Source organism: Pinus tabuliformis, chromosome 6, assembly GCF_031772625.1.
Source record: "Pinus tabuliformis cultivar Carrire ecotype Pingquan chromosome 6, CPIR1, whole genome shotgun sequence".
Classification (NCBI taxonomy): domain Eukaryota; kingdom Viridiplantae; phylum Streptophyta; class Pinopsida; order Pinales; family Pinaceae; genus Pinus; species Pinus tabuliformis.
This window is the reverse complement of record NC_142292.1, coordinates 1,970,663,092-1,970,688,241: the sequence shown is the minus strand read 5'-3', so window position 1 is coordinate 1,970,688,241 and position 25,150 is coordinate 1,970,663,092. Positions and strand designations below refer to the sequence as shown.

Below are 25,150 nucleotides of genomic sequence, written 5' to 3'. Positions count from 1 at the left end.
TCCTTTTTTTTAATTTATTTTTTTTAAATTTGTTTTAATATGTGACTTAACTAGCATGAGGGGGTGGGTTAGGTTAGTTTAGGGTGAGTCTAGGGTGACTTTAGAAAAGAATAAAGCCCCCATTCTCTTCTCATTTTCTCACTTTGAGTTTATGAGAGTTGGAGAAGAGAAGAGAGGAGAGGAGAAGAGAAGAGAGGAAAGGAGAGGAGAAGAGAGGAGAGCTTGGAGGAGTGAAGAAGGAGGAGCTAGGAGAAGGAGGAGGAGCTTGGAGCAAGAGCTTGGAGGACTTCATCTACAAGAGCTAAAGAGGTAAGTTCAAACCCCAAACTCCCTTGTTTTTTTGAAAAAAAAATTGTATTTTTCTCCTCCCTCTCCTACTATTTCCCATTGTTTCTACTTGCTCCTTTATTTACAGGTTGTCCACCACCTATATCCATATTCCAAGATGGTGTTCTTTTGGCTTCTATGTATCATTCCACTCTTGGTTTTAATGATGGCAAGGGTGAGGAATAGAGGGGAAGAGGAAGGGGATGAACTTGGTCCTAATAGTAGTGACCCAATGTATGATGAGGAGGAAGGGTTTGAAGAGGAAGGGGATGAACTTGAAGAGGACACTGAAGCACAAGATGGGAAAGGTACATCAAATCCCTTGTGGAACTATGTGACCAAACTTGAAGGGGGAAAGGGTGGTGGATCTTACAAATGGATGTGCCCTCATGATTGTCATGGAGGAAAACCATATACGGGTTCATATACCCGTCTGAGGAGGCATTTTTGTGGGGTGCTAGAGAGTGATGAAAAAAAGGGTTCTGTGGGGGTAGCCATTTGCCCAAAAATTTCAAGTGAACAAAGACAAAAATACATCAAAATAGAGATGGCTGCACAACAAAAAAACAAGAAACAAAAAACTCATTCAGAATCAAGTGCAACCTCTAAATTTGGTAGTTGCCCATCTCCTTATGGTACTTCTGCAACCTCTGGAGGTAGAAAAACAATAGGGGATTTCCTTAATGTTACTGGGAGGGATGATGTGGATGGAAAGGTAGTCCGTTTTCTTTGTGCTTGCGGTGTACCATTCAATGTGCTTCGCTCTCCCTATTGGCATGACATGGTAAAGGCCATCAATGAAGCCCCAAAAGGATACAAGGCCCCCAACTATGAGAAAGCTAGAACAGTGTTATTAGAAAGAGAAAAAGCTAAGGTTCAAAGAGCTGTGACACGTTTTACACATGAGTGGGTGGATTATGGGGTATCCATTGTATCAGATGGGTGGACAAATATTAGAAACCAACATTTGATAAATGTTCTTGGTGTTTCTTCTAAGGGTGCAGTATTTATTGCATGTCATGACTCCTCCTCCATCAGTGCAACTGCAAAAAACATTGCAGATCTCCTATTGAAATCAATCAAAGATGTTGGTCCGAATAATGTGGTTCAAGTGATCACAGATAATGCAGCAAATTGTAAGGCAGCAGGAAAAATTATTGAGCGTACTCATCCACACATCTTTTGGTCTGGGTGCCTGGTTCACACATTGAACCTTTTGATGCATGATATTGTGAAACACAAAGAATGTGGGTGGATTGCTGAGGTTTACAGGAAAGGGAAGCAGCTCATTAAATTCATCACAGGGCATACAAGGGTAAACTACTTCTATGGCACTTACTCCAAGTTGCAATTGCTTAAAATTGCAAAGACAAGATTTGCTAGTTATTACCTCACCTTTAGGCGGCTAGTGAAGGTGAGACAAGCTTTAACTAATCTGGTGTGTGCTGAAACATGGGATGAAATTAACCAGTGTACAGATGGTGCTACTGCTAATGTAGTCAAGGACACTGTTCTTGACACTTACTTTTGGTCACAGGTTAAATATGTTTTGCAATTCACCAAACCAATTTATTACATGATCAAGTTTGCAGATTCAGATCGACCAGTAATTGGGGAGGTGTATGAGCAAATGGATAGCATGTTGGGGCAGATTAAAGACATTGTTGAGCCTAGAGATACCACCTTGTACAATTATATTCGTGAAGAGGTGGAAAAGCGATGGGATATGCTAAATGTTCCATTGCATGCATTAGCATATGTTTTGACACCTAGGTACTATCATCCATCATGGCTTTCAAAACCAGCACCTGGGGGGGGAAGCAGGAAAAAACCACACCAAGATAAAGAGGTTCACGAAAAATATATGGCTGCATTGAGTAGATTAATCCCTGATAATGAGGAGGCTGCATTGGTACGGAGACAGGTGAGCAACTATACGCTCAACACTGGTCCATTTGGGAGCATGCATTCAATTGAAGATCGAGAGCATTTTTCTGCTCTTGAGTGGTGGAACATGCATGGAGGGCCTACTCCACTTCTACAGAGTTTGGCATTGCGGGTGCTATCACAGGTGGTAAACACTTCTTCTGCAGAGAGGTGTTGGAGCTCTTATTCTTTCATCCACAGTGTTAAAAGGAACAGGTTGAGTTTAGATCGGGCAGAGAGCTTGGTTTATGTTCATTACAACTTGCGATTGTTGTCCCATTACTGTGAAGATGCAAAGTCTAATAAAGACTTGTTGACTTGGGACAAGCATCCAGAGGAGCCCAATTTGGAGGATGGAGTGTTGCAACTAGAGCAATTAGAGGATGCTCTTATCCAGGTATGTCCATTGTGGTATGAATTTTCCAATTTTCCCTTATAAAGCATTTCTCTAATTCATGTTTTTAATTTTTTTGTTAACTAGTGTTTTTTTTTTTTTGCATGAATTTTTTGAGCGATTCTAGGATGATGATGACCGTGTTGATATGCCACCACCCCCACCCCCATCTGGTCCTAGGTTCCATGGTTCAACACCAACAGCAGGGGGTTCTTCTTCATCAGTTCCAGTGCCACGACTTACACAGGGACCATCTTCTTCATTGCCACCACGTGGAGGCACGCCATCACGTTCTATTCGTGGTGGAAGGAGGAGAGATTAGTAGATATATTCACAATCTACTTCTTTTTGTCATAGTCTATAGATTACTCATTAGACTTGTAGACTTGTGAATTTGAATTTTGAACCTTTTTGGCTTGGCGGTGACCAAGTGACATATTTTGTAAACATTATTATTTGAATTTTGGACATGACAAATGTTGACAGTTGCTCACTTGCTAGATAAATCATAATATGCTCTATGTTTTATGTTTTATAATATGCTTAAATGTTTTATGTTTTATAATATGCTTAAAAATTTGATGTATGTTTGTAATAGCTAGAATATAGATGATTGTTGTACATACTAGTAACTACAATGGAATCATGGATGCCATATCTATCTTGATTTATGCAAAAATATGCATGTTTTCATGTCTTCTACAATTAATTTGGTATTTGGGATGTTTGTTTTGAGTATAAATGCAAAAAAATATATAAAAATATATATATATATAGCAGACGCTTCCGCGGACGCTTCGCTCCCTAGATTTTTAGAAAATGACGCTTCCGCGCTTCGCGCTTCGCTTCGCTCAGATTCGTGCAAGATTGGCTATGAGCTAACTGAGTACCAAGACAAGAAAATAATTCTGTCCAAAAATTTCCAGTGAAAATGGGATCTCTGTCACTTACAATAATCTTTGGGTTTCCATGTAGCTTTTGAACTGTTTCCATAAATGCAGTAGAAACTGTACTGGCTTTAAATGGATGTGATAATGCACAAAAGTGTGCATACTTGGTAAGTTTGTCAACTACCACCATGATGACACTCTTTCCCTCAGACTTGGGTAAACCTGTGATAAAATCCATTGAAACCTCCTCCCAACGTTGGCTTGGAATGGATAAAGGTTGTAATAGACCCGGTGTCTTAATTGTTTCAACTTTATTTTGTTGGCAAACCAAACATTCCGCCACAAACTTTTGAATATCTGATTTAAGGCCATCCCAAAAAAATTCCTTCTTAACCCTGTGGTAAGTTTTTAAAAATCCTGAGTGCCCTCCTAAGGGAGAAGTGTGCAATTCCATAAGAATCTTTTGTTTTAGCTGGGAATTCTTACAGAGGTATAAGCGATCTTTGTACCATAACGAATCATTTTGCCAGCTAAATGTATCAGAAGTACTGGAATCTTGTTGTAGCTTTCGAATAAGTGCCCACACTTTTCGTCATTCTTCCATTCCTCCCTTGCTTCGTTTATCCAATCTGGTTGGATAATAGAAATGGCACACAACAATGCTTCCACATCCTCATCCTTTCTTGAGAGTGCATCTGCCACCACATTTTGCTTCCCTTTTTTGTAGATGATTTCAAAGTCATAACCCAACATCTTTGTGACCCACTTTTGTTGCTCTTCAGAGGATAATCTTTGTTCTAAAAAGTATTTAAGGCTATCATGATCCGTTTTTACCTTGAAGTGTCTTCCCATTAGGTAGGGTCGCCATTTCTTAAGTGCATGGAGTATTGCCAACATTTCCTTCTCATAAATAGCTTTGCTTAAAAACTTTCCCTTGATTGGACGACTTTCAAAAGCAATGGGTCTTTCATCTTGCATTAGAACAACACCAATTCCATTTCCTGAAGCATCACATTCCACAATAAAGGTTTTTGTGAAGTCCGGTGTAGCTAAGACCGGTGCTTGGCACATTGCCTCTTTAAGATGTTTAAAGGCCTTTGTTGCTTCCGGAGTCCATGAAAATGAATCTTTCTTCAATAATGTTGTTAGAGGTGCTGCTATTCTCCCATAATTCTTAACAAACTTGCGATAATACCCTGTCAACCCAAGAAATCCTCGCAGATGCTTTATGGATGTGGGGATTTTCCATTCCTTAATGGCTTTAATTTTGCTAGGGTCTACCTTAACTCCTTCATGAGATACAATATGACCCAAATATTCCACCTCCTGGACTCCAAAGAAACATTTGGATCTTTTTGCATATAATTGTTTCTCCTCCAATAGTTGTAGCACCTTGTCAACATGTTCAACATGATCCTTCCAAGACTTGCTGTAGATTAGTATATCATCAAAAAATACTAACACAAATTTTCTAAGGAATGGTTTGAAAATTGAATTCATCAAACCTTGAAATGTTGAAGGTGCATTGGTAAGGCCAAAAGGCATGACCAAAAATTCATAATGACCCTCATGAGTTCTAAATGCCGTTTTCGGAATGTCTTCAATCTTCATTCTGATTTGATGATATCCCGAACGAAGATCCAACTTGGTGAAGTAAATTGATCCATGCAATTCATCCAGTAATTCATCAATGACAGGAATGGGGAACTTATCTTTAATAGTGAGCTTGTTGAGCTCCCTATAATCTGGACACATGCGCCATGATCCATCCTTCTTGTGCACCAATACTACTGGAGCTGAGAAAGAACTTTGACTCGGTTGAATTATACCAGCCTCTAGCATTTCTGCAACCATACGTTCAATTTCACTTTTTTGGACATATGGATATCTGTACGGCCTGATGTTTGGAGGAACACTTCCTGGAATCAGATGAATAGCATGATCATGATCACGCATAGGTGGGAGACCTTTGGGAGTCTCAAATACCTTGGAATGATTGTCCAGGACTTTTTGGAGATCTGGAGAAATAGATGATTCCAATGTGGAAACATCTAGCGAACATAATTGTGCAATTACACCTCTTTGCTCCTTTTTTAGAAGCTTTGTCATGCCATTAGAGCTGATTATCTTTCCTGGTTTCCCTGCAATACCCCTTAATTCAACTTCCTTTCCTTCCACAGAAAATTTCATGAAAAGTTCTTGAAAATTAAAAGCTATTGTACCCAAGGATTGTAGCCATTGGACTCCTAGTACAACATCAGCACCTCCCATTGGAATGGAAAGCATTGGGCTAGTCAATACATATTCTCCCATGGATAGCTTGATATTATGGCACTTTCCAGAACAATTTATTGTTCCTCCATTTGCAATCATCACTTGACACTCTGGTGCTGGATATAGGAAGCAATTCAATTCTTTTGCTACCCTACAATGAATAAAATTGTGGGTGCTTCCTGAATCAATCAACACTATTACCTTTTTCTTCTTGATTTGTCCTTCTATCTTGATGGTTTGAGGAGTGGTAATTCCCGCCAATGCATTACAAGATATGGTCGGATTTATTTGTTCTTCATCTAGGCTTTGTTCCTGGAATATATCCTCTTCTTTTGACCTTTCTTGCTCCTTTTCTTCTTCCTCTTCACAATCTATGTAGAATAATTTCTTCTCAGCACACTTATGACCTTTTGTGTATTTGCTATCACAATTGTAACAAAGCCCTTTTGCTCTTTTTTCTTCCAATTGTTGTGGTGTCAACCTTGTAGGTTGTGGAAGACTATGGGCAACAACACTTCCGTCTTTATAGTTGTGAATGGTATGCTTCCTAGTTGCCATAATTTTGCTTTCCATTTTTCTTGCTAACCTGAATGCCTTCTCTAATGAATCAGGTTCCCAAAGGCGCACATCATGTTGGATATTATCCTTTAAAGACCCTATGAACACATCAATCCTATGCTCCTCTGGAATATCTTTTACCCTTATGTTCAATTTTTGGAACTCCTCAATGTGCTCCATTATTGAACCCTTTTGTTTGAGACTTATCAATTGGCTAAAAAAAGTGTTGCTTTTTGTATCCTCATAATGTGCTATCAATTCTTCCGTAAAAATTGCCCAAGTGATAAATTGTTTACGAGAACAAAGCCATTGATACCATACAAACTGATTTGGTTCCAAATATAAAGTTGCCATACGTACCTTTTGTGTGTTTTGCACATTATTGAGATCGAAGAATTGCTCCATCTGTAATATCCATGTGGCGGGATCCTTGCCATCAAACTTCCTCATATCGATTTTTGGAACATGGTGAGTCTTCGATCCAACATTAGAGTCTATGGAATCATGATTAACATTTCTTTTGTTCTCATCATGAGTTTCCTTTAGTACTCTTTCACCCTTAGTGACCATTTCTTGTAGCAACTTATTCATATTTATCTTCAATTCTTCCATCTTATCATCCATGCCATCAATTTTAGCGTCCATGCCATTCACCTTAGCTTCCATGCCATCCATCTTAGCTTCTACACCTTTCTTTAAACCGTCCATCTTAGCTTCTACATCTTTCCTTAAACCATCCATTTTAGATTTTGTTGCTTTCTGTGCAAGTGACACTCGTTGCACTTGTTCTTGTAATTTTGATATATCATATAGCATTTCTTCTTCTTCTTCATGAGTCATGCTAGAGCTTTCAGGTTCCTTACTAGGTGTTTGCATTTTCTTTCCTCGGGGCATCAGTTACCGATAATAATTTTCTAATATGCCCTTTGAATTCCTTCAAAATAAATTTTCAAACCAAGCTTAAGCAAAAATTAAAGAAAATATACACACCTTTTTTCACTTTGTAGGAGCTCGATATTGCCTCTGATGTATCTCTGTACTTTCTAATCATCTAGTTCTAAATTTGTGACCTGTAGTATCCCTCTGTGTCCTCTTTCCAATGCCACAAGTCTGACCCAAATTGGATTCTCCAAGGAAGAGTTATGCGAAATCTCCCACAGTGACTTGATTATAGACTAGTTCAGTAGAGCGAACTTGTACGACGTGCCACGAGTCACTGTTTCAACCTTTGGATCTGAAAAACATCCAAAAGAAACTACAGTCCGTCCTCTTTCTGTACCTTCTTACGAAACTTCAATCCGATCCCCAGAGAGAAAGTTATGACGATTTTCCCCAGGTCACCTGTTTTGAATGTAATTCAGGAGTCTGCAAAAAGGCCAACTTCCTCAGATCATATCTCCGCAAATATCGTGCGAAACGCTCTGAAATTCGGACCCAAGGTTCAGCGCAATTTCTTCTCAAATGGGTTTTTTTTGCGACTTTTGAAACGTCAGATAAAAAAAGTTATAGCGAAAATTCCACGATGACCTGTTTGGAGCAGCGAAACCCTAGAATCCAAAGCTCTGATACCAAATGTTATGAAACCAGCTCAAGAAAAGATAGAAAAGAAAGATCAACGCCTTAGAATTCAGCCTCTTCGAGGGGGAAACCTCCTTTACATTACATAAATGAACAATTCTTGGATGATACAAATGACAAAACCTCCTTTCTATATATAGGAGTCTAAGGAGTCACAATATCATCCAGCCGACCTAACAATAATAATATAAAGCCACAAAAATAATAATAGAGGGATTCTATGGGGCACAGAAATAAAAATATGGGGGTAATAGGGGCACAACAATATAAATAAGGGGTATAACTACAATAGTAATGGGGTAATCACTAGTATTATAGGGACCCAACAAAGTTAGATGGATCTGTAGAAAACTCTGACACAAGGAAACAAGGACAATGGTCCATAAAGAAGCCATCCCAAAGTACAACCAAGTTGTGAAAAACCATGAATAAGCATGGAGAGCCTCGGTGATAGGAGAGTTGTTCACAAAGAGGATTGTGCCTGGTTGGAGTGTGCAGGTGGACTGAGAATTCATTCTCAGTATGGAGAAACTGTCAAGTGCCCATTCTCATGGTTAATGTAGTGGAAGAGACCAAGTCAGGCATAATAGCAAAATGGAAGAGCCATGTCGAGGTACACTCCCGCAGTGTGAACACATGATAGGAGTGTCAGCATCAATTGGTGGGCAACAAAGGAACAAAACCCATGAGCTCAGATGAGCAATGTGGGGAAAGAAGCATTGTTTTTAGAGAGCTAAGTGGAAAAGATATGTGTGTGTGCATTGTTGTGTGAGGCTAAGTGAGCCTGTTTTGTGGAGAAAGGTCAAGAGTTCCTATGGAGAGGTAAGAGACCCCAAAAGAAGTCGCGCTATTGTGTGAGAAAGGTCGAAGATTCTTGTGCAGAGAAAGAAGGTCGAGTGAACTAGTGTTATGGTGTGTAAGGCTGAGAGGGCCTGATGAATAAAATAGGTTGAGATCTGATTGTATGTTGATGAAGAGCAGAGAACAAAGAACTGTGTGGACTATAATGAGTGACTGATGTTGAGAAGATCATTGTGCTACTACAGGTGAGAAAAGTGAGAAGAGAACATAGCTGAGATGAGGCAGAGTGGTTGCTAATTAGATAGAACATTCAGTTCCTATTTGAGTGTGAGTTGGAGCCTAGATATAGTAAGTTGGTGCTTCCATCTCTAGTGGGTGCTTGAGAAGGCTTAGGGGTTGGTGCCTCCTGCAAGTTGGTGCTTGCATAAATCCAAGGAGTTGCAAGTTGGTGAAACAAATACGTGAAGTTGGTGCTTCACATGGTGCTTCTAGTAAGCTGGACGGGGATCTACAAAAAGAGGGAGTTGGTGCTAGCAAACAATCAAAGGAATTTGGTGCTTCCTGTGAGTGGGTGCTCACAAAATAGATTGATGTAATAGAGTAGGTGCTCTTATTTTACATCAATAACAACAACAAGCTTTGATGTTTTTTTCCTGAGAGGGTTTCCACGTAAAACCTTGTGTCTCATGTGTATGATGCTCATGGTGTGTGTTTGTATGTTGATTTGATATTGCTGCCATATTACACGTTGCTGCTAATTATATGGATGCTTGCCAAGTTTGAATAAGAAAAGCAAATTGGCATAAAATTTTTAAAATTAGTCTTAATATTGATTCACCTACCCCCCCACCCCCTCTGTATTATCATTGTTTCCAATAATTGGTATCAGAGCCACATTCCTTTAGGAATAGCTTAATCACTAGAATGTAGATCAAAGGGAAACAATGGCTAATCGAGCTTGGCTAACAACATAAGGAGTTTCATTTTTAAATAGATTATACCATGAGCTCTGGTATGAACTTTGGAAGGTTAGAATGGTGGCCTATTTGATGTCCTTGGATGGTGATATATGGCTCTCCGTATTGAATGGAGAAAAGAGCTAGCATAATGAAGAAGCCCAAAACATTATCATGAAAGGGCTATCTAAGATGGATGTTGATAAAGTGAGGCATTGTGAGTCAGCAAAGGAAGTGTTGGACAAACTGCAATGTCTGTATGGTGGAGACAGCCATGTGGCTCAAGAAGAGGTCGAGGAGCCCTACTGCTCTAGCAATGAACCAGAACATGGAGAAGTTGCTACTCATCACACTCTTGTTGATGATGAAGAAGTCTCAAAAGAAAGATCATGCTGCTCAGAAGGTATGCTTTTGCTTTGTGATAAATGTAAAGAAATAGGTCCTTCATTATATAGATGTTCATGTGAATCACTTGAAGATAGAGAGAGCCATGCATCTAGTAGTTTTAATGAAGATAGACCCATTTTAGTAGCAATAGCAAATTAGGGATCCTCAGAAGGAGAAGAGAGTATATCCTGTGGAGAGAATAAGGGTATCACTAAAAGTGATGAAGAAGGGATAACCCTTAGACCTATGGAAGACTCCATGTACATAGAGATGGGCTTAGATCTCTGTGATAACTCAGCTAGTACCTCTGATAGTAAAGAAAAGGATCTAGATGAAAGGATCTTTTTTAGAAAGAAGATGATCTCTGCTCTAAAGGAGATCAAGGACCTATCAAAGGCAAATCTCAAGCAAGAGGAGCAACTGAAAATTTATGAGCTTGAGAATGAAAGGTTGAGCAAAACATTAGTTGATTTAAATGCTCAACAAGAAGATGCTAGCATAATGAATGGAAAGTTAACCAATGAGTTGGGTGAGAAAGAAGCTTACTGTGGGAGACTACAAAATGAGGTAGTCTCATTGAGACATGAATTAGAAAAGTCAAAGATAGAGTTGTCTCAATCTCATAAGCTTGAGGGGAGCACAAAGACCTTGGATGAGATTCTTGTTAAGAGAAGATCCCTTCTCATCAAGGTTGGTTTGGGTTTCAAGGGAAAACCAAGTTCCAATATTGTTAAGGCTAAAGGGTCAACTTCCCATGTAAAGGGAGTTCAATATTCCAACAACAACAAAGAAACAAAGGTTGTTGACAATAGTATCAGCATGGAAAGCAGCAGCAACGAGAGAAGGAAAGGAAACAATAGAAGGCTAAGAAGCACCAGTCGGTAGCGCAGAAAAAGAGGGCTAGGCAGCTGCAAGAAATAGTGCATGGAAGCAATGCAAGCTGTCATGGAAGACACATGAAGAGCCAACAGAGGACCCTTCCTTCTCAATGACAGAGCCTTCAAAGAAAAGGTAACCTCTGCCAACAGAAGCCTTTTTATGGGTATTGCTTTTATTGCAATAATTTTGGATATAAAGCCATAGACTATAGATGGCATGCAAGGAAACAAGATGTGTCGGGTAGCAGCAAAATGAGAATTCACAAAAAATCTAGGAGAAGACACGTTGGCTGCGATAGGAGTTTTGACAAAAGCATCATCAAGAAGAGTAACTCCTCTACCCCATTCTTAGGCCAAATCAAATGCTACAATTGTGGCAAATTTGGGCACAAGGAAGCTTGTTGTAGGCATGGGAAGTCGAAGCACACATTCCAGGTCATGCGATGAAATGAAGTCAAGAATGTCTTAAGTGCTTTGAGTAAAGAGAACATGTTGGACAATGGTAGGAAAAATCATCAAGGTGCCAACTTGTCTCTAAAGAAAAATTAGAGAAAAATTAAGAAGGATGATTATCATATTCCTGTGAGAAAACCCTTTCTAGACACCTTTTATAATGAACACAAGCTTCAGGTAAAGAAAGGAAGCAACAATAACCAAATTACCATTATCTTGCAAACAAAGCGAAATGGTAGCAAGATAGTTTGGTCTAAGAAGGTGGAATTGAAGGAGAAGATTCATATATCCATGTGTAGCCGAGAAGCAGCCCAAACATGTGCAAAGAAGAAGTTGGAGAGAAATGATTTTATTTAGGATTCGTCCATTGAAGGCCTGGAAGAAGAAGGAGGATGATCTGCTCAAGGGGAGTAAATCCTTTGTTTCTCTTTAGCGAAGGAAGAGAATGGCCTCAAGGGAGGCCGAATAAGTCAGATGCTAGAAGAGAAAAGGAATGAACAAAAAGGTGCATCTGATTGATGAATGTATGGTTGTGATTTCTTGCCAATTACAAGAATAAATTGGTTTATTTTGAATATATCAACATAGAAAAAGAGGAGTGAAACCAGCATGAAGAGTACACAACACTATCTTATGTTGTGGGAAGAAGAGGGGTTGCAATGGAAGTGTGGAATGACAGGAATCTCACAGTCAAGTCAGGTCCAGAGGATCAGTCCCCATGCAGAGGCAAGAAAGAAGATGCAGGAGATCAAAGAGAATTGGCTCGGGGGGAGTTTCTTTGATAAGCAGCAATAGGCAACAATTGGTAGCCTCAGAAAGGAAGATTGATGAGCAGATGAAAGGTTTGCATCTTGGGTGAAATACCCTTATTTCATTTAAGTTGTGAGTTTGATTATGCATAATAGTCTTCTATTCATGAAACACAATTGGTGAAAGCTTTTCATGTCCCCTAACCCTCAATTGGTATCACTATGTCAATTGATAGTTTGGGTTCATGTGGAGTAACCTTGTGTGCAAATGGATATTTCTTTCTGAAAGAAAGTATTAGAGTTTGCTTGGTAGTGTATCCAATTTGCATCATTTCCTTTGGTGCAATTGGTATTAGTTGAGAAGCAATCCCTATTGTGTAAGTATGATCTCAAGGGGAGAAGTGGAGATGCTAAAATGAAGTGAGCATAGTCTCAGAGACAATAGTAGTAGTGAAGTTTGAGCATAAATGCATCATCATTAATTGGTATTTGCAGCAGTAACAATACCATGAGTAGTTTAATTAGTATCATTTTTTTTTAAATTTGGTATAGAAGATGCGTTAGTGGAGAGAGTACTCAGCTAGAAACCATAAGGTGTCCAAACCTAGAGGCATTCAAAGCAAATGCAGTATATGTCCAAGGGGAGCATATCACATATGCTCAGTTTATGGAACAACAACATCGAAAGTCCAGGAAGAGATGTTTGTGAAGCAGACTGCACATCTCAATAATTAGACCTTGGTCTTCACAGCCAGTGATTGCATGGGGAGAAAAAGACAACTTGTAGCCCCTTGCCATTGATGTCAAAGGGGGAGAGAATTTGTGGAGAAGTTGTGATGGCCTGTGCAGAAGAAAGTAGGCCATTGGTGTCTCATGCAATGAGATGTGTGGAAGCAGCATGAGGTTTGGCCATCAAATGAAGATAAGGATGAAGTGTTGCCATCAATGCCAAAGGGGGAGATTGTTGGACAATTGACATTGTCTGGATGGCCAGTGGCCTAGTGAAGATATCTGCAAGTGTGTTAGCATTGATGTCAACAGTCATGCTAGGAGATGTGTTGGACAGTTGGCATTGAGGTCAACCAGACTAGCATAGATATTTGTCGTAGTAGATGATTTGCAGTGATGGCCCAAGAGAAATCCCATGGTTTCTGTAGGCTTCATGTAGAGAATCATCATAGTAGCAGGCTTATTAGAGAATCCATAAAATGATGATTATAATGATGGACCAAATGAAATTCCATGGTAGTCGTAGGCTATATGTCGAGATTTTGGAGCCATTGTAGAGGTAGAAGATGGGCTCAAAGCCTACATTGGACCCTCTCACATATTTTAGTCCTATGATGAGAAATGTTGTGAGGGCTAAGCAGAAGGAGCCAAGATGAAATCAGAACTTCACAGAAGTTACGATACAAAGGGGACTCTAATATGGCATTAAGTTGATGGTCACTGGCCCAGTCATATGAGACAGTAATTGCTCAATGGAGATGAGCGCCAAGGCACTAAGGAGTATCAAAACATTGCACCACTATGACACAACGATGTGGAATTTCTATGATAAGACAATACAGAGAGTTAAAGGCATATGGGTCGGCAGTTGCAAAATTGAATGCAGGACTAGAGGAGTTGGTCTCAGGATTGATGACAACTTTCAAATATCACTAGGTCAAGGTAGCAAGGACCATGATCTTTAGGAAAGAGTGTTGGGTTTGCCTTGAGGTGAGACAACCCATCTTTGTGCTCTGATGCACGTCTCAATAACTTAGATAGATGAATGGGTCAGCTACCGAAGAACAAATGTAGATCAGCGGAGTTGATTGATGGAGTCAGATGGATCTGCAAAAAACTCTGAGACAAGGAAACAAGGACAATGGTCCATAAAGAAGCCATCCCAAAGTACAACCAAGTTGTGTGAAACCATGAATAAGCATGGAGAGCCTCGGTGATAGGAGAGTTGTTCATAGAGAGGACTGTGCCTGGTTGGAGTGTGTAGGTGGATTGAGAATTCATTCTCAGTATGGAGAAACTATCAAGTGCCCATTCTCATGCTTAATGCAATGACAGAGACCAAGTCAGACGCAACAACAGAATGGAAGAGTCATGCTGAGGTACACTCACGCAGTGTGAATACAGGACAGGAGTGGCAACATCGATTAGTGGGCAGCAGAGGAACAAAACCCAAGAGCTCAGATGAGAAATGTGGGGAAAGCAGCATTGTTGCTAGAGAGCTAAGTGGAAAAGCTTTGTGTGTGTGCGTTGTTGTGTGAGGCTAAGTGAGCATGTTTTGTAGAGAAAGATCGAGAGTTCCTATGCAGAGGTAAGAGACCCCGAGAGAAGTTGTGTTGCTGTGTGAGAAAGGTCGAAGGTGCATGTGCAGAGAAAGAAGGTTGAGTGAACTAGTGCTATGGTGTGTAAGGTTGAGAGGGCCTGATGAATAAAAGAGGACGAGAGCTTACTGTATATTAATGAAGAGCAGAGAATAGAGAGGTGCATGGACTGTGATGAGTGAATATATTTGAGCAAATCAGTTTGCTGTTGTAGAGTGAGAAGAGTGAGCAGAGAACAGAGCTGAGATCAGACAAAGTGGTTGCTAATTACAGAGAACATTCAGTTCTTATTTGAGTGTGGTTTGGAGCCTACATACAGGAAGTTGGTGCTTCCATCTCTAGTGGGTGCTTGAGAAGGCTTGGGGGTTGGTGCCTCCCATAAGTTGGTGCTTGCAACAAATCTGTGAAGTTGGTGCTTCACATGGTGCTTCCGGTAAGATGGAATGGACCTACAAAAAGAGGGATTTGGTGCTTCCTACTAGTGGGTGCTAGCAAACAATTAAAGGGAGTTGATGCTTCCTATGAGTTGGTGTTCACAAAACAGATTGATGTAATAGAGTAGGTCTTCTTATTTTACATCAATAACAACAAAAAGCTTTGGTGGTTTTTCCCAAGAGGGTTTCCACATAAAACCTTGTGTCTCATGTGTATGATGCTCATGGTGTATGCTTGTATGTTGATTTGATATTGCTGCCATATTACATGTTGCTGCTGATTATATGAATGGTTGCCAAGTTTGAATAAGAAAAGAAAATTGGCATAAAAAGTTTAAAATTAGCCTTAATACTGATTCACCCCCCTCTCAGTATTATCATTGTTTCCAACAATTTTCAGTCATTTAGTGTCAATTTATTTGTTGTTTAATATTTTGCTGCTACATCATACAAAAAAATAACAAAACAACCCGATATATTAGCTCCTCCACTCATTCTCGACCCCATTTAAGGCACTGGTCTTACTTGGAGTTACTTGGGGTTACTATTGGGAATCCTCCCTTGACCTTTTAGGAGGTAGTTAGGTCTAAAGACTGGGGGCTTGGGCCGAGGTGATGGGGGTTCCCTGGCTTGTGTGTGCCCATCCGACAAGGTTACAATACCTTAGCAACCTTGTTAATTGGATCAGTAATGATGCATGTTTCTTTTGTGGCATTTGGCGAGCAATCACATAATCATTTATTTTCTAACTCTAGCAATTATTACTATCACCCTCTCCCAATGAGAATAAGAGAGGAACCATCATCCTTAATTTTCCAACATTTGTGGATCTACCATTAGCGAAACTATGCCTCAATGAATAAATCGAGTTTGATTTGTTCCTCATGACAACACTAATAGAAAATGTAATGCAACAATAATGACATATTGTCTCCTTTGATGGATTCCAATACCAAACCACTCTTGTAACAAAGTTCGAGTCTACTAAGCTTTGATTCACCATTTAGGTCACTCTTTTTAGAGAGTCCAAGCTAATCTCGCTCTAATACCATATTAAAAATAACTACATAACTTAGAGAAATAATTAACCGGAAATAAGAACAAAAACACATACATCACGCACACAATATTAACACACAATTTACCTTGGAAAACCCTTGCGGGAAAAATTAGTTAAAGATATCTTTGTTCTCTTGACCAAATCTAGCCATGTAAGCCTTCACTAGTCACCTTCGAGGCCATTACAATCATCTATAATGTGAGAAGCCCAAGTTCATGTGACAATGGGATAGATATTTTATAATGGATATGGATTTATTTGATATAAAACACCACATCTACAAGGAAGTTGGAAAGACTTGTATTCAAGTCAATGTTTAATATTTTTTAGCTTAGGAATTTCAATGTGTAGGAAATAGTTGTTTTCAATATAGTTAACTTGTACATTGTAACCCACTAACACCTAACTCTAAACTCGCTAACTCTCTAATTCCTTCATCATATTTAACCACCAAGCCATTAAACCCTTAGTCTCTCGCATACTAATCCCATAAATTTAAGCATGAACCACTAAGCCACTATGCCCAAACCATTACCATGAACCCCTTAATACCAAACCCATTACCTTTTAAATCAATAACCCAATCACTAATATATTAAAACTCTCACCATTGACCTACTAACCAACACACTTTTTAATGATTGATCCACAAACTCACAATTCCTTTAGGCATTGTCTAGCGAGGCCACAATTTCACCCAAATGATGAATTTCTCGCTAGAAAGAAAAAATCTTTCAAAAATCTATGTGAGTGTTTAAATCATTTTTTTATGGTAGAAATGGATTTAGCACCATCAGAAGCATTCAAGGTTTTCTGCTAGATTTTCTAAAAATCATGTCCGAATTTCTATTATTTTCCAAATAAAATTATGACTTATTTAAACTACATCAGTCCCTAATTATTGATCAACTAACCAATATGTCCTAATCATTAATCCATTTATTATTCTAATAATTAACCATAATTAATTATAATAAAACATAATAGTCTACTATAAATATTAATGATGATGCTACTAACCTATGAATATATAACCTACTAACTCCGTAAAGCATTAACATACTAACTAATCGCTGAAAAAATGGGTTTTCATGTTGTACGTCACCTATATATAAAATGAATCTGGCTTTTCTCAATACAAAGCGTCAGGAGTACAAGAAATGGCCAAAGGCATTCCTGTGGGAGCAACTGAATGCACAACAGGCTGCCCATGTGCAGCGAATACAAGAAATTGTTAGATAAATCATCGGTAAGAATGATCTAAATCTCCTTGCAGAACATGAGAAGGAGGTCCGGAGAAGGAGGTCAAGAGCCAAACAGCACAAGGAAGCACAATGTGAAGCATATAGTTAGTTAATATATGCTTTTTCGTTTATTCCTAGGAGAACAATTTGTCTGTCTATACAAAAACACAGAAAATTAGAGACAACAGTGATATTTCTGAAACAAATCTGATTTATCATGGTTTGAACCAGGTGCTCCGCACCTTCTATCTATTGGAATTTTTAAAAAGTTTTGCCTCCAGGATAGGCCAAGGCTTTTTTAGGAAGTGATGCAAAGTATCTGTTTCTGTAAAAAAAATAAAAAAATCAAGCTCGTAGTGTCACATCAAAATCAATCATGGTTAAGAAAGCATAAACGAGAATTGACAGAATAATGGAATACTGTAGGGGCATTGGGAAATGGCAAGATGAGAAAAAGTAAGCTTTGAATAGTCCAAGTAGATTATTGTATATAGACGTGGTTTAATGAGGTTATAATTTGGTTGGAATTTGTTATGAAAATTTTCAAAAAATTTAACTGAATGTGTGAATCTCTTTGTTTTTTTTATAGTGGAAAGTTTTGTTTTTTATGATGGAAATAGATTTAGCACCATTAAAAATGCCGGGCCACCCAAAATACTGAAGTTTGAAGTTTGACAGTTGTAACACATCAAAAAATTTCTGGCCGGAATCATTTTTTTAAAGTGAAAATAGATTCAGCAACATCAAAAACCCTGGGCTACCCCAAACCCTAAATTTTGACACTGTAACCCAGATTGCCCAAAAAAATTGCAAGATTTTCTCAAAATTATGCTAGAATTTCCATTATTGTCTGGGTGAAACCATGGCCTCATTAGACTATGGCATTGTGGATATTACACAGTGCACTTCTATGGCTTCCGCTTTTTTATTTGGCTCTGGATTTTAAATCAAGCTTGCAACGGAGTTCTTCCAAAAGGGTTGGATTTTCCATTCTGGATAGTTTAACATTGTGCCAAGTAAGTGTGCAATAGAGTTCTTCCAAAAGGGTTGGGTCATCCATTCTTGGATGGTTTAACATCGTGCCCAGTTCTCTCCAAGATTCAGATTTTAAATGCAGGTTCTATTGTTTATCCAGTGCAGCTTCAATCTGATCTCTAGAAAGCAAATCAATCTGATCTCTAGAAAGCAAATCAGTCCAACCATTAGGAGGCCAAATTTTGTTACAGGGCAGAAATATATATGGGAGAACTTCATATCATGCCATTGTAAAGATGGCTAGAATATCATGCATAAAAGCTTTAAAAGCCACTTCCAAACCACAACAGGGGGATTGGCTCTGGCCACCCCAGTTTTGTAATAAATTTTTTAAATCAGTAATAAGTATTAAGAACATCTTTTAATTACCAAAATAAAACAAGTTCGTATCACTATTGATATCAAAGAACATTGCAGAGCAAGGCAACTTTAAGTTCGTATCACTATTGATATCAAAGAACATTGCAGAGCAAGGCAACTTTGCAGAGAAAAATATAGATCTAAATATGAGAGAAATCATGTTTAAAACGTTACAAGGTGGTGATGTAAAAGGAAAAGAAATTCATACCAGGCTTCACAGAACCCTCATGTCTGGCCTTGGTTCAAAGGCCATAACACTGCCTGCCAATACCTTGCGACCAGTTTCCTCATCTAAATGACAGCTGGGAAGACTGCTCCATGTCTTTTCACCAACATTGTAAACAACCACCTCTATCACTAGAGGATCTTCATTACTTACAAAGCAGGCACGATCCCCAACTCCTACGCAACACATAAATGGCAATTCAGCAAAAAATATAGTCCTGTTAACACCCTCACATAAGGGTGGAGGCATTCTGGTAATTTCCTTCCACCCTGATGATGAGGAAGATGAGGACTCCACCTTCACCTTCTCAAACTCCCATATGATCAATTCCTGTAGGAGCTGCTCCCCTGCTTTGACTATGCCCCTTGACAACAGAAGTCGCGATCCACAGGCTACCAGATAGGGGCAAGTTTTCTTTCCATTAGCCATCTCTGGCAAAGGTGTAGAGAAAGAAGTCCCCTCTCTGATGTTGAAGCCCAGAACGTTCCAATCATAATCAACAGTACTCATCAAGCAGTACATGAAACCGCCACAGAAAACCATTTCGGTCCCCCGACCCATCGTTATGGCATTCTCCTTTGGCACTTGCATTGCAATTCTCCATGCCTTGTCCTTGGAATCATATATTTCTATTAAATGCGCATTCAGAAGACTTGATATGCCCACCACTACTACCTTGTATGTGTCAGAGCTTTCGCCCTCCTCTGCCATGATCCCTGCGACATCAATTGTTGTGCATTTAATAGAGGGGAGTTCTAGCAAAGTTCTTGTAAGAGGATTGCATACAAATAAAAATGGTGCAGTTATTAGCAAGAACAAGCCTGCGGCTGATCCCAAGATTTGGTTTTCTCCATTATTTGCATTTTCAATGAAGATGGAGGAGGTCGTCTTCCAGGTTCGTGTGAAGAAGCAGTATGCCAAACCATCGGAGTTGACAGGGTGCACAACGAGCCATGGGTTCATGTTAGCAGGCTTCTTTCTCCATACATTTGTTATGAAATTGTGTGATGACAGGAGATTATTCCACTGCTTCGAGACGCTACGAAATCTGCACACACATTCCACTGGCAGCCACGACAGTATTTCTTCTTTTAAATGATCATACAGATCAGCATAGATTCTTGAGCGTTTTTTCGACTGCGCCATTTTCAAACAAGGCTCGACACTCGTAGAGACGGCAAAATTGGAATCTAAGGCGTTGAAGCGAGTTGTACAGAAAAAACTTAGCAAGGGTTTTAATAAAACTTAGCAAGGGTTTTAGTAAAAGGAGGAAAAGGATAATAAGAGTGTATATTTGTAGAAGCTAGGGCTTTAGCAAACCAATCACACTTAGATTTATCTTTATACTAATAACAGATACATCTTAAATTTCTGATGTTATAGAATCACCTATAATCATGATAAGAAATAAAATGCAGTATAAATATATTTTTTCCATATTGAATATAATAGGAAAAAAAATATTAAAATATAAACTTTTGGAGTGTAAAATATTAAGTTTTAGATGGATTTAAATTAATTTATTTTATTAGTAAATTTGTTTTAACATTAAATGATCCAACGTGAAGGGTTTGTTTTTTGAAAATATATATATATATATATATATATATAGATATATATTAATAGTAAAAATTTGTTAGTTTATTTTTCTAATGATTTGGGATTTCCCGCATCAAAGTGGTTTATTTTTCTAATGATTTGAGATTTCCCGCATCAAAGTGGTTTGGAATGCAGAAATTTGAAGATTTACGGCTCTAATGATTTAGGCCTTCCCATGGTTGTCAACTTAAGATGGATTGTAACCAATGATTTTTTATTTTTCATTTTTTTCTAATTATTATTAAATATATTATAAATTATAAACTAAATAAATGTTGTTGTTGTCTCTTTTTTCACATTTTAGCTTAAATTGTATCATTCTATATCCATTTTTCACTTCTTATCAATCAAACCCCTATAAGAGGAATTGACTACCTTGAGTTGCAAGTTTTTTTTCACCATTTAATATGAACTTTACCTTCTAAGTATAGTTTTATAAAGATATGGATATGCCAAATATCTCTCTTTATTTAAAAGTGTTTCTATTTATTATGAATATGGTATTCTTTTCTTTTTTACCATTTTATATAGAAGTTTTCTTATTATGTACAATTCTTACAAACATCTTTGTGGTATAGATATAAGCCTTTTGGATTAATCACAATGTTAGGATTTGGTCAAAGTTTCGAGCCAACTAATGTGAGCAACTAATGTGGTTTATCCTCAGGACAAGGTGAGAAATCCACCCAGGGTTGGCGGTTAAAAATTAGTTGTTGGTAAATTAGTTAATAGGTAAAGAAAATACTTAGTTAGCAACTAATGTGGTTCATGCTCAGGACAAAGTGAGAAATCCATCAATCAAAAGGAATAAATAGTACCTATTAACAAATTTACGAACAATTAATTTTTAAAGGCCAACTTTGGGCAATGATGCATCCTTACTATTTATTCCTTCTAATCGATGGATTTCTCACCTTGTCATGAGGATGAACCACATTAGTTGGTTCGAAACGTTGACCAAATCCTAACAATGTGATTAATCCAAGAGACTTATATCTACATTATGGATCACAAAAGTCTTAGATCTAACATCTTTGTGGTATTTAGGAAAAGAGGGATATTTCGATTTGTATGTATATGTGCGCAACATATAGTATTATTAATATTAATTGTTATAAATATTATAGATTTTTTTTCAAATCCCATATATATTAGATTATAAAAGTTACTCTTGATGCAATAAATTAAATGTTTATGAAAAAAGAAGTTGATGGCTTTAGTCAATCATTATTAGTGTATAGTATTTGGTAGATAGAGCTAAGAAGGCACATTACATTACACATCTACTTACATCATAAGAGATGAAGATTGTAGCTTAACATTGGACTTTAGCTTGCAAAGAGGGAACTCATCATCCCAGTGGCTTAAGGGGATTTGAAGGTGTACCATGTGTTACCAATTCCCTTTTAGACAAAGTTTTAGGGGTTGCCTCAAAAGATCACACCATATTCATGTGGATTTGAGGTCAAGGTACTACTCTATTTTAAGACATTTTCATTGTGACTTGCTACTTTCTCTACCTTTATTGAACTTCGTAGTCCAAGTTATTTCCTATGGGATCTATTCCTTGACTTGTACCCATACATTTCTCACTCCATTTTGGGTGATGTTATCCTTATGGAGCATTATAGTGCTTGCACCAGGTACTTATTAATTCACGATAGCTTTGAGGATGCCCTTTTCTTAAGGAGACCAACAATAGAATGGTGGGTTTTCAAAAGGTTTGAGATGATGGTTTTGGGCCATGTTGCCGCAAAATCTATCAACTAAGTGTGAAAACCTTGTTAAGCACTCTAGGTTAAGGGCAACAATGGGATCAACCACCATTGTCACATTAGAAACTATTCCCTATTTTTCTTTGGATGAATATTATCCCACAAGGAAGGCTTCTGTTAATTTTAGATAACAATGGTATGTTCTATGCTTAAGACAATTTACTTCAATTTTCCTTTCTCATCCCAATTACAAATTCCAATTATATCTAGTAGAAATCACATTAACGTATAAACATTGATAGTAAATGCAGATAGAACATAAAATCATATACATAAGACAAGCCAAGACAAGAGGACACAAGATATGGTGGATGTCAGGGACAAACCCCAATGTGGGGAACCCTTTGATCAAATCTTCTTATTATTCTTCAATAGTTCAACAGAGAGAGAGAGAGAGCACAAATATAATCCCAAAACAGATCTTCCAAATCAGTAGTCAAATCAACGCTAACTAGAAAGTCAACAGTGGTCAAAGCTACCCCAAAATGTCCTCCAATCAGTAGTTCAATTTGACCTTCAAATCAGCTCAAATGCTCCTAGGTTTTGGAGGGAGAGGAGAAATTCATCATTAGTGTTGAATATATCCGCAGGTCAATGCTCCTAAAAAGGTGGTCAACATCTTGGCTTTGGTGCCCAAAATGATCATTAAGTGGGGCTAGATGTCCTTTATGAAGTTTTGGAGAAATCTCTTCCAATCCCTCAAGGGATGGTAGGTGCACCTAGGGTAAGCATTTTAAACATACCCTCAAAATCAAGTGAGATCATCGTCATAGGCTAAGCTACCTTGTTTGAGGTCATGTTTGAATTCGAGAACCTTGAAATTAAAAAAAAATGACAATAAGAATCTATATGTTAAAATTCGACTTGAAGTTATATATATATATATATATATATATATATATATATATATATATATATATATATATATATATATATACCTAACATTCATAATGTAATAAAAATATTAAATAACTAATATTAATTATATATTATAATTCAAATGATTAACTTTTCTAACTTAATTCTATAAATATATTAAAATTTATATATTATTATATATAATCTACAGTGATGAATAAATAAATTATATAAATCTAAATTATGATTATATAAAAATTTAAATTAGGATGGCATACAAAGAATATTAGCATGGCCCCTATGCAAGGATGATATGCACAATTCAAGAAATGATTCAATTCTTTTGCACATAGAATACAATTGGCACTATGTATGACATTTGTGCATTTTTGTTGTTAATTTCTAAAGTTTTCCATGTAATGGGCACCCACAGTGGATCTGAACACTAGCAGTGATATTTCACACAATCATTTGGATTCGAGAAAGTGACATACACATTGTGTATCCTTAAAAACATTTGGGTGTTCATATTTTTATCGTGAGGAGAAGCCATGTGATCAAGATGGAACTCCCTGGCTAGCCTTCTATAAGCCCTTTTTCTATCTTTTGTAGTTGTGTTGGGGTTTATTTCTAGTACTTCATACAAATTCTTTGATTTCATGTGGTCATACACTGAAATGGCCTATGCATACGCCTGGATCACAATTGGTATAAAAGAGAAACAAGGTGGCATACACGCATGAGTAGAGTATGATTTGTTGTGAGTTCACCCCAATTAGCATAATTCTAAACTATATATAAATTTGAAAATAACCTCAATTGCATGGTCTTGGGAGTGGGGCAGCTGGAACCTTAGCTGCTATGGATCCATGGTTCCAAACCTCCACGTCCATGATGCTTGTGGCCTTTGACCTGTTACTTGGTATTTTTTTTCATTTCCTTACATGCTCTCTATGTTTGGTGTTTTTGTGGTGGGTTTCAGGTTTATGTGGGGCTTGGGGTTCTGCTTCCCTCTCTACGTGGGTTTTGAGTTTCTATGGCACTCAAGGTTTCACCGCTTCTCCTCATTGTTGTTTCCTACTCCTGGTCAATCGCTTTGCTCATTAGGCTTTGGGATTTTCATTGACATCGTGTTAGTTTCATGTCTCGTGCTTGCCACCTGAGGGATATACCTGTTAAAAATAACAACAATAAATTCCAATTTAATTTTTCCTTGCGTTAAATTGTGAATTAAATCGAAATTCTATTCTCATAGCAACTTGTAATTGTTAATTAAGTTAAACTGACTTAATTGAATTAGGAAATTTGAGTTGGAAGTCTATCTGGAGTCATGTAGAGTGATTCCTAAATTTTAGGGGCCTAGGTTGAGTTCTTTTGAGTTGTAATTAGATAACTCAGTCTAACTGAGTTATAGTCAGTTAAACTAGTTCTAATTGTTAGAGGAACTAGTAGAGGTCTAGTAGTGGAGTAATGCATGAGTGCATCACCAATACCACACCAGTTAACTAAATATTCACTCACAAATAATTCATGCATGTCAGTTTAGATGAAGACCCGGTTGAGATTAGAGTTCAGGGACAATGTACTATCAGTTGTATAATTTTCTGAATTTTATAGATGGTGCATGCAATCAGTTGAGGACCTATGTTTGGATTGTGTAGTTATGGAGAGTGGATTTTCCAATTAAATATGGGCTAATTACTATAGGAATTGCAAAAGAAAGTAGGGGGTTAGCAGGCAACAGAATTGGCTAAGTGTTGGCTTGAGCTGGCTTGTGAGGTAGAGAGTTAGATTGTGCTAGTGCAAGAATTGTTCAGGACAAACAAGCATTGTATTTTCTTCTTAGACCTTCTGGTTAATGCAATATAGATAGTTGGGGGTTTTAAGCCCTCAGGAGGAGCGGCAGGTGAGGCTCTTGCGTCACAATTCGAACTAGACTTTAACCTAATTGCATGTATGGTGTCATCAATGATGGGTAGTATACGATACCTGGACAGTGGAGCTTCTTTCCAAATGACTGGTAACAAAGAGTTCTTCAGTAAATTGGAGGAGAAGGATCTC

At 37.9% G+C, this 25,150-nt stretch overlaps 2 protein-coding genes and 1 pseudogene across 2 annotated transcripts in view; 2 read left to right on the top strand and 1 right to left on the bottom strand.

The window, feature by feature from the left end:
- Positions 1-3,077, top strand: part of LOC149267094 (uncharacterized) — a 53,243-nt gene extending 50,166 nt beyond the window's left edge. Inside the window, exons 2-3 of the mRNA XM_089410188.1 lie at positions 1,332-2,650; positions 2,775-3,077. Of these exons, the coding sequence (XP_089266314.1) occupies positions 1,332-2,650; positions 2,775-2,969 (1,514 nt within the window). The 3' untranslated portion in view covers positions 2,970-3,077. The remainder of the gene's footprint in view (positions 1-1,331; positions 2,651-2,774) is intronic.
- A 15,768-nt stretch (positions 3,078-18,845) lies between these two features.
- Positions 18,846-20,003, bottom strand: LOC149267093 (F-box only protein 6-like). The gene has a single exon (XM_089410186.1). The coding sequence runs from the start codon at positions 20,001-20,003 to the stop codon at positions 18,846-18,848; it is 1,158 nt and encodes a 385-aa protein (XP_089266312.1).
- A 3,320-nt stretch (positions 20,004-23,323) lies between these two features.
- Positions 23,324-23,433, top strand: LOC149267092 (U6 spliceosomal RNA; annotated as a pseudogene).
- Positions 23,434-25,150: the final 1,717 nt, after the last annotated feature.

Coding starts and splice junctions, on each gene's coding strand:
- LOC149267093 (XM_089410186.1), bottom strand. CDS start 20,003: ATGGCGCAGTCGAAAAAACGCTCAAGAATCTATGCTGATCTGTATGAT.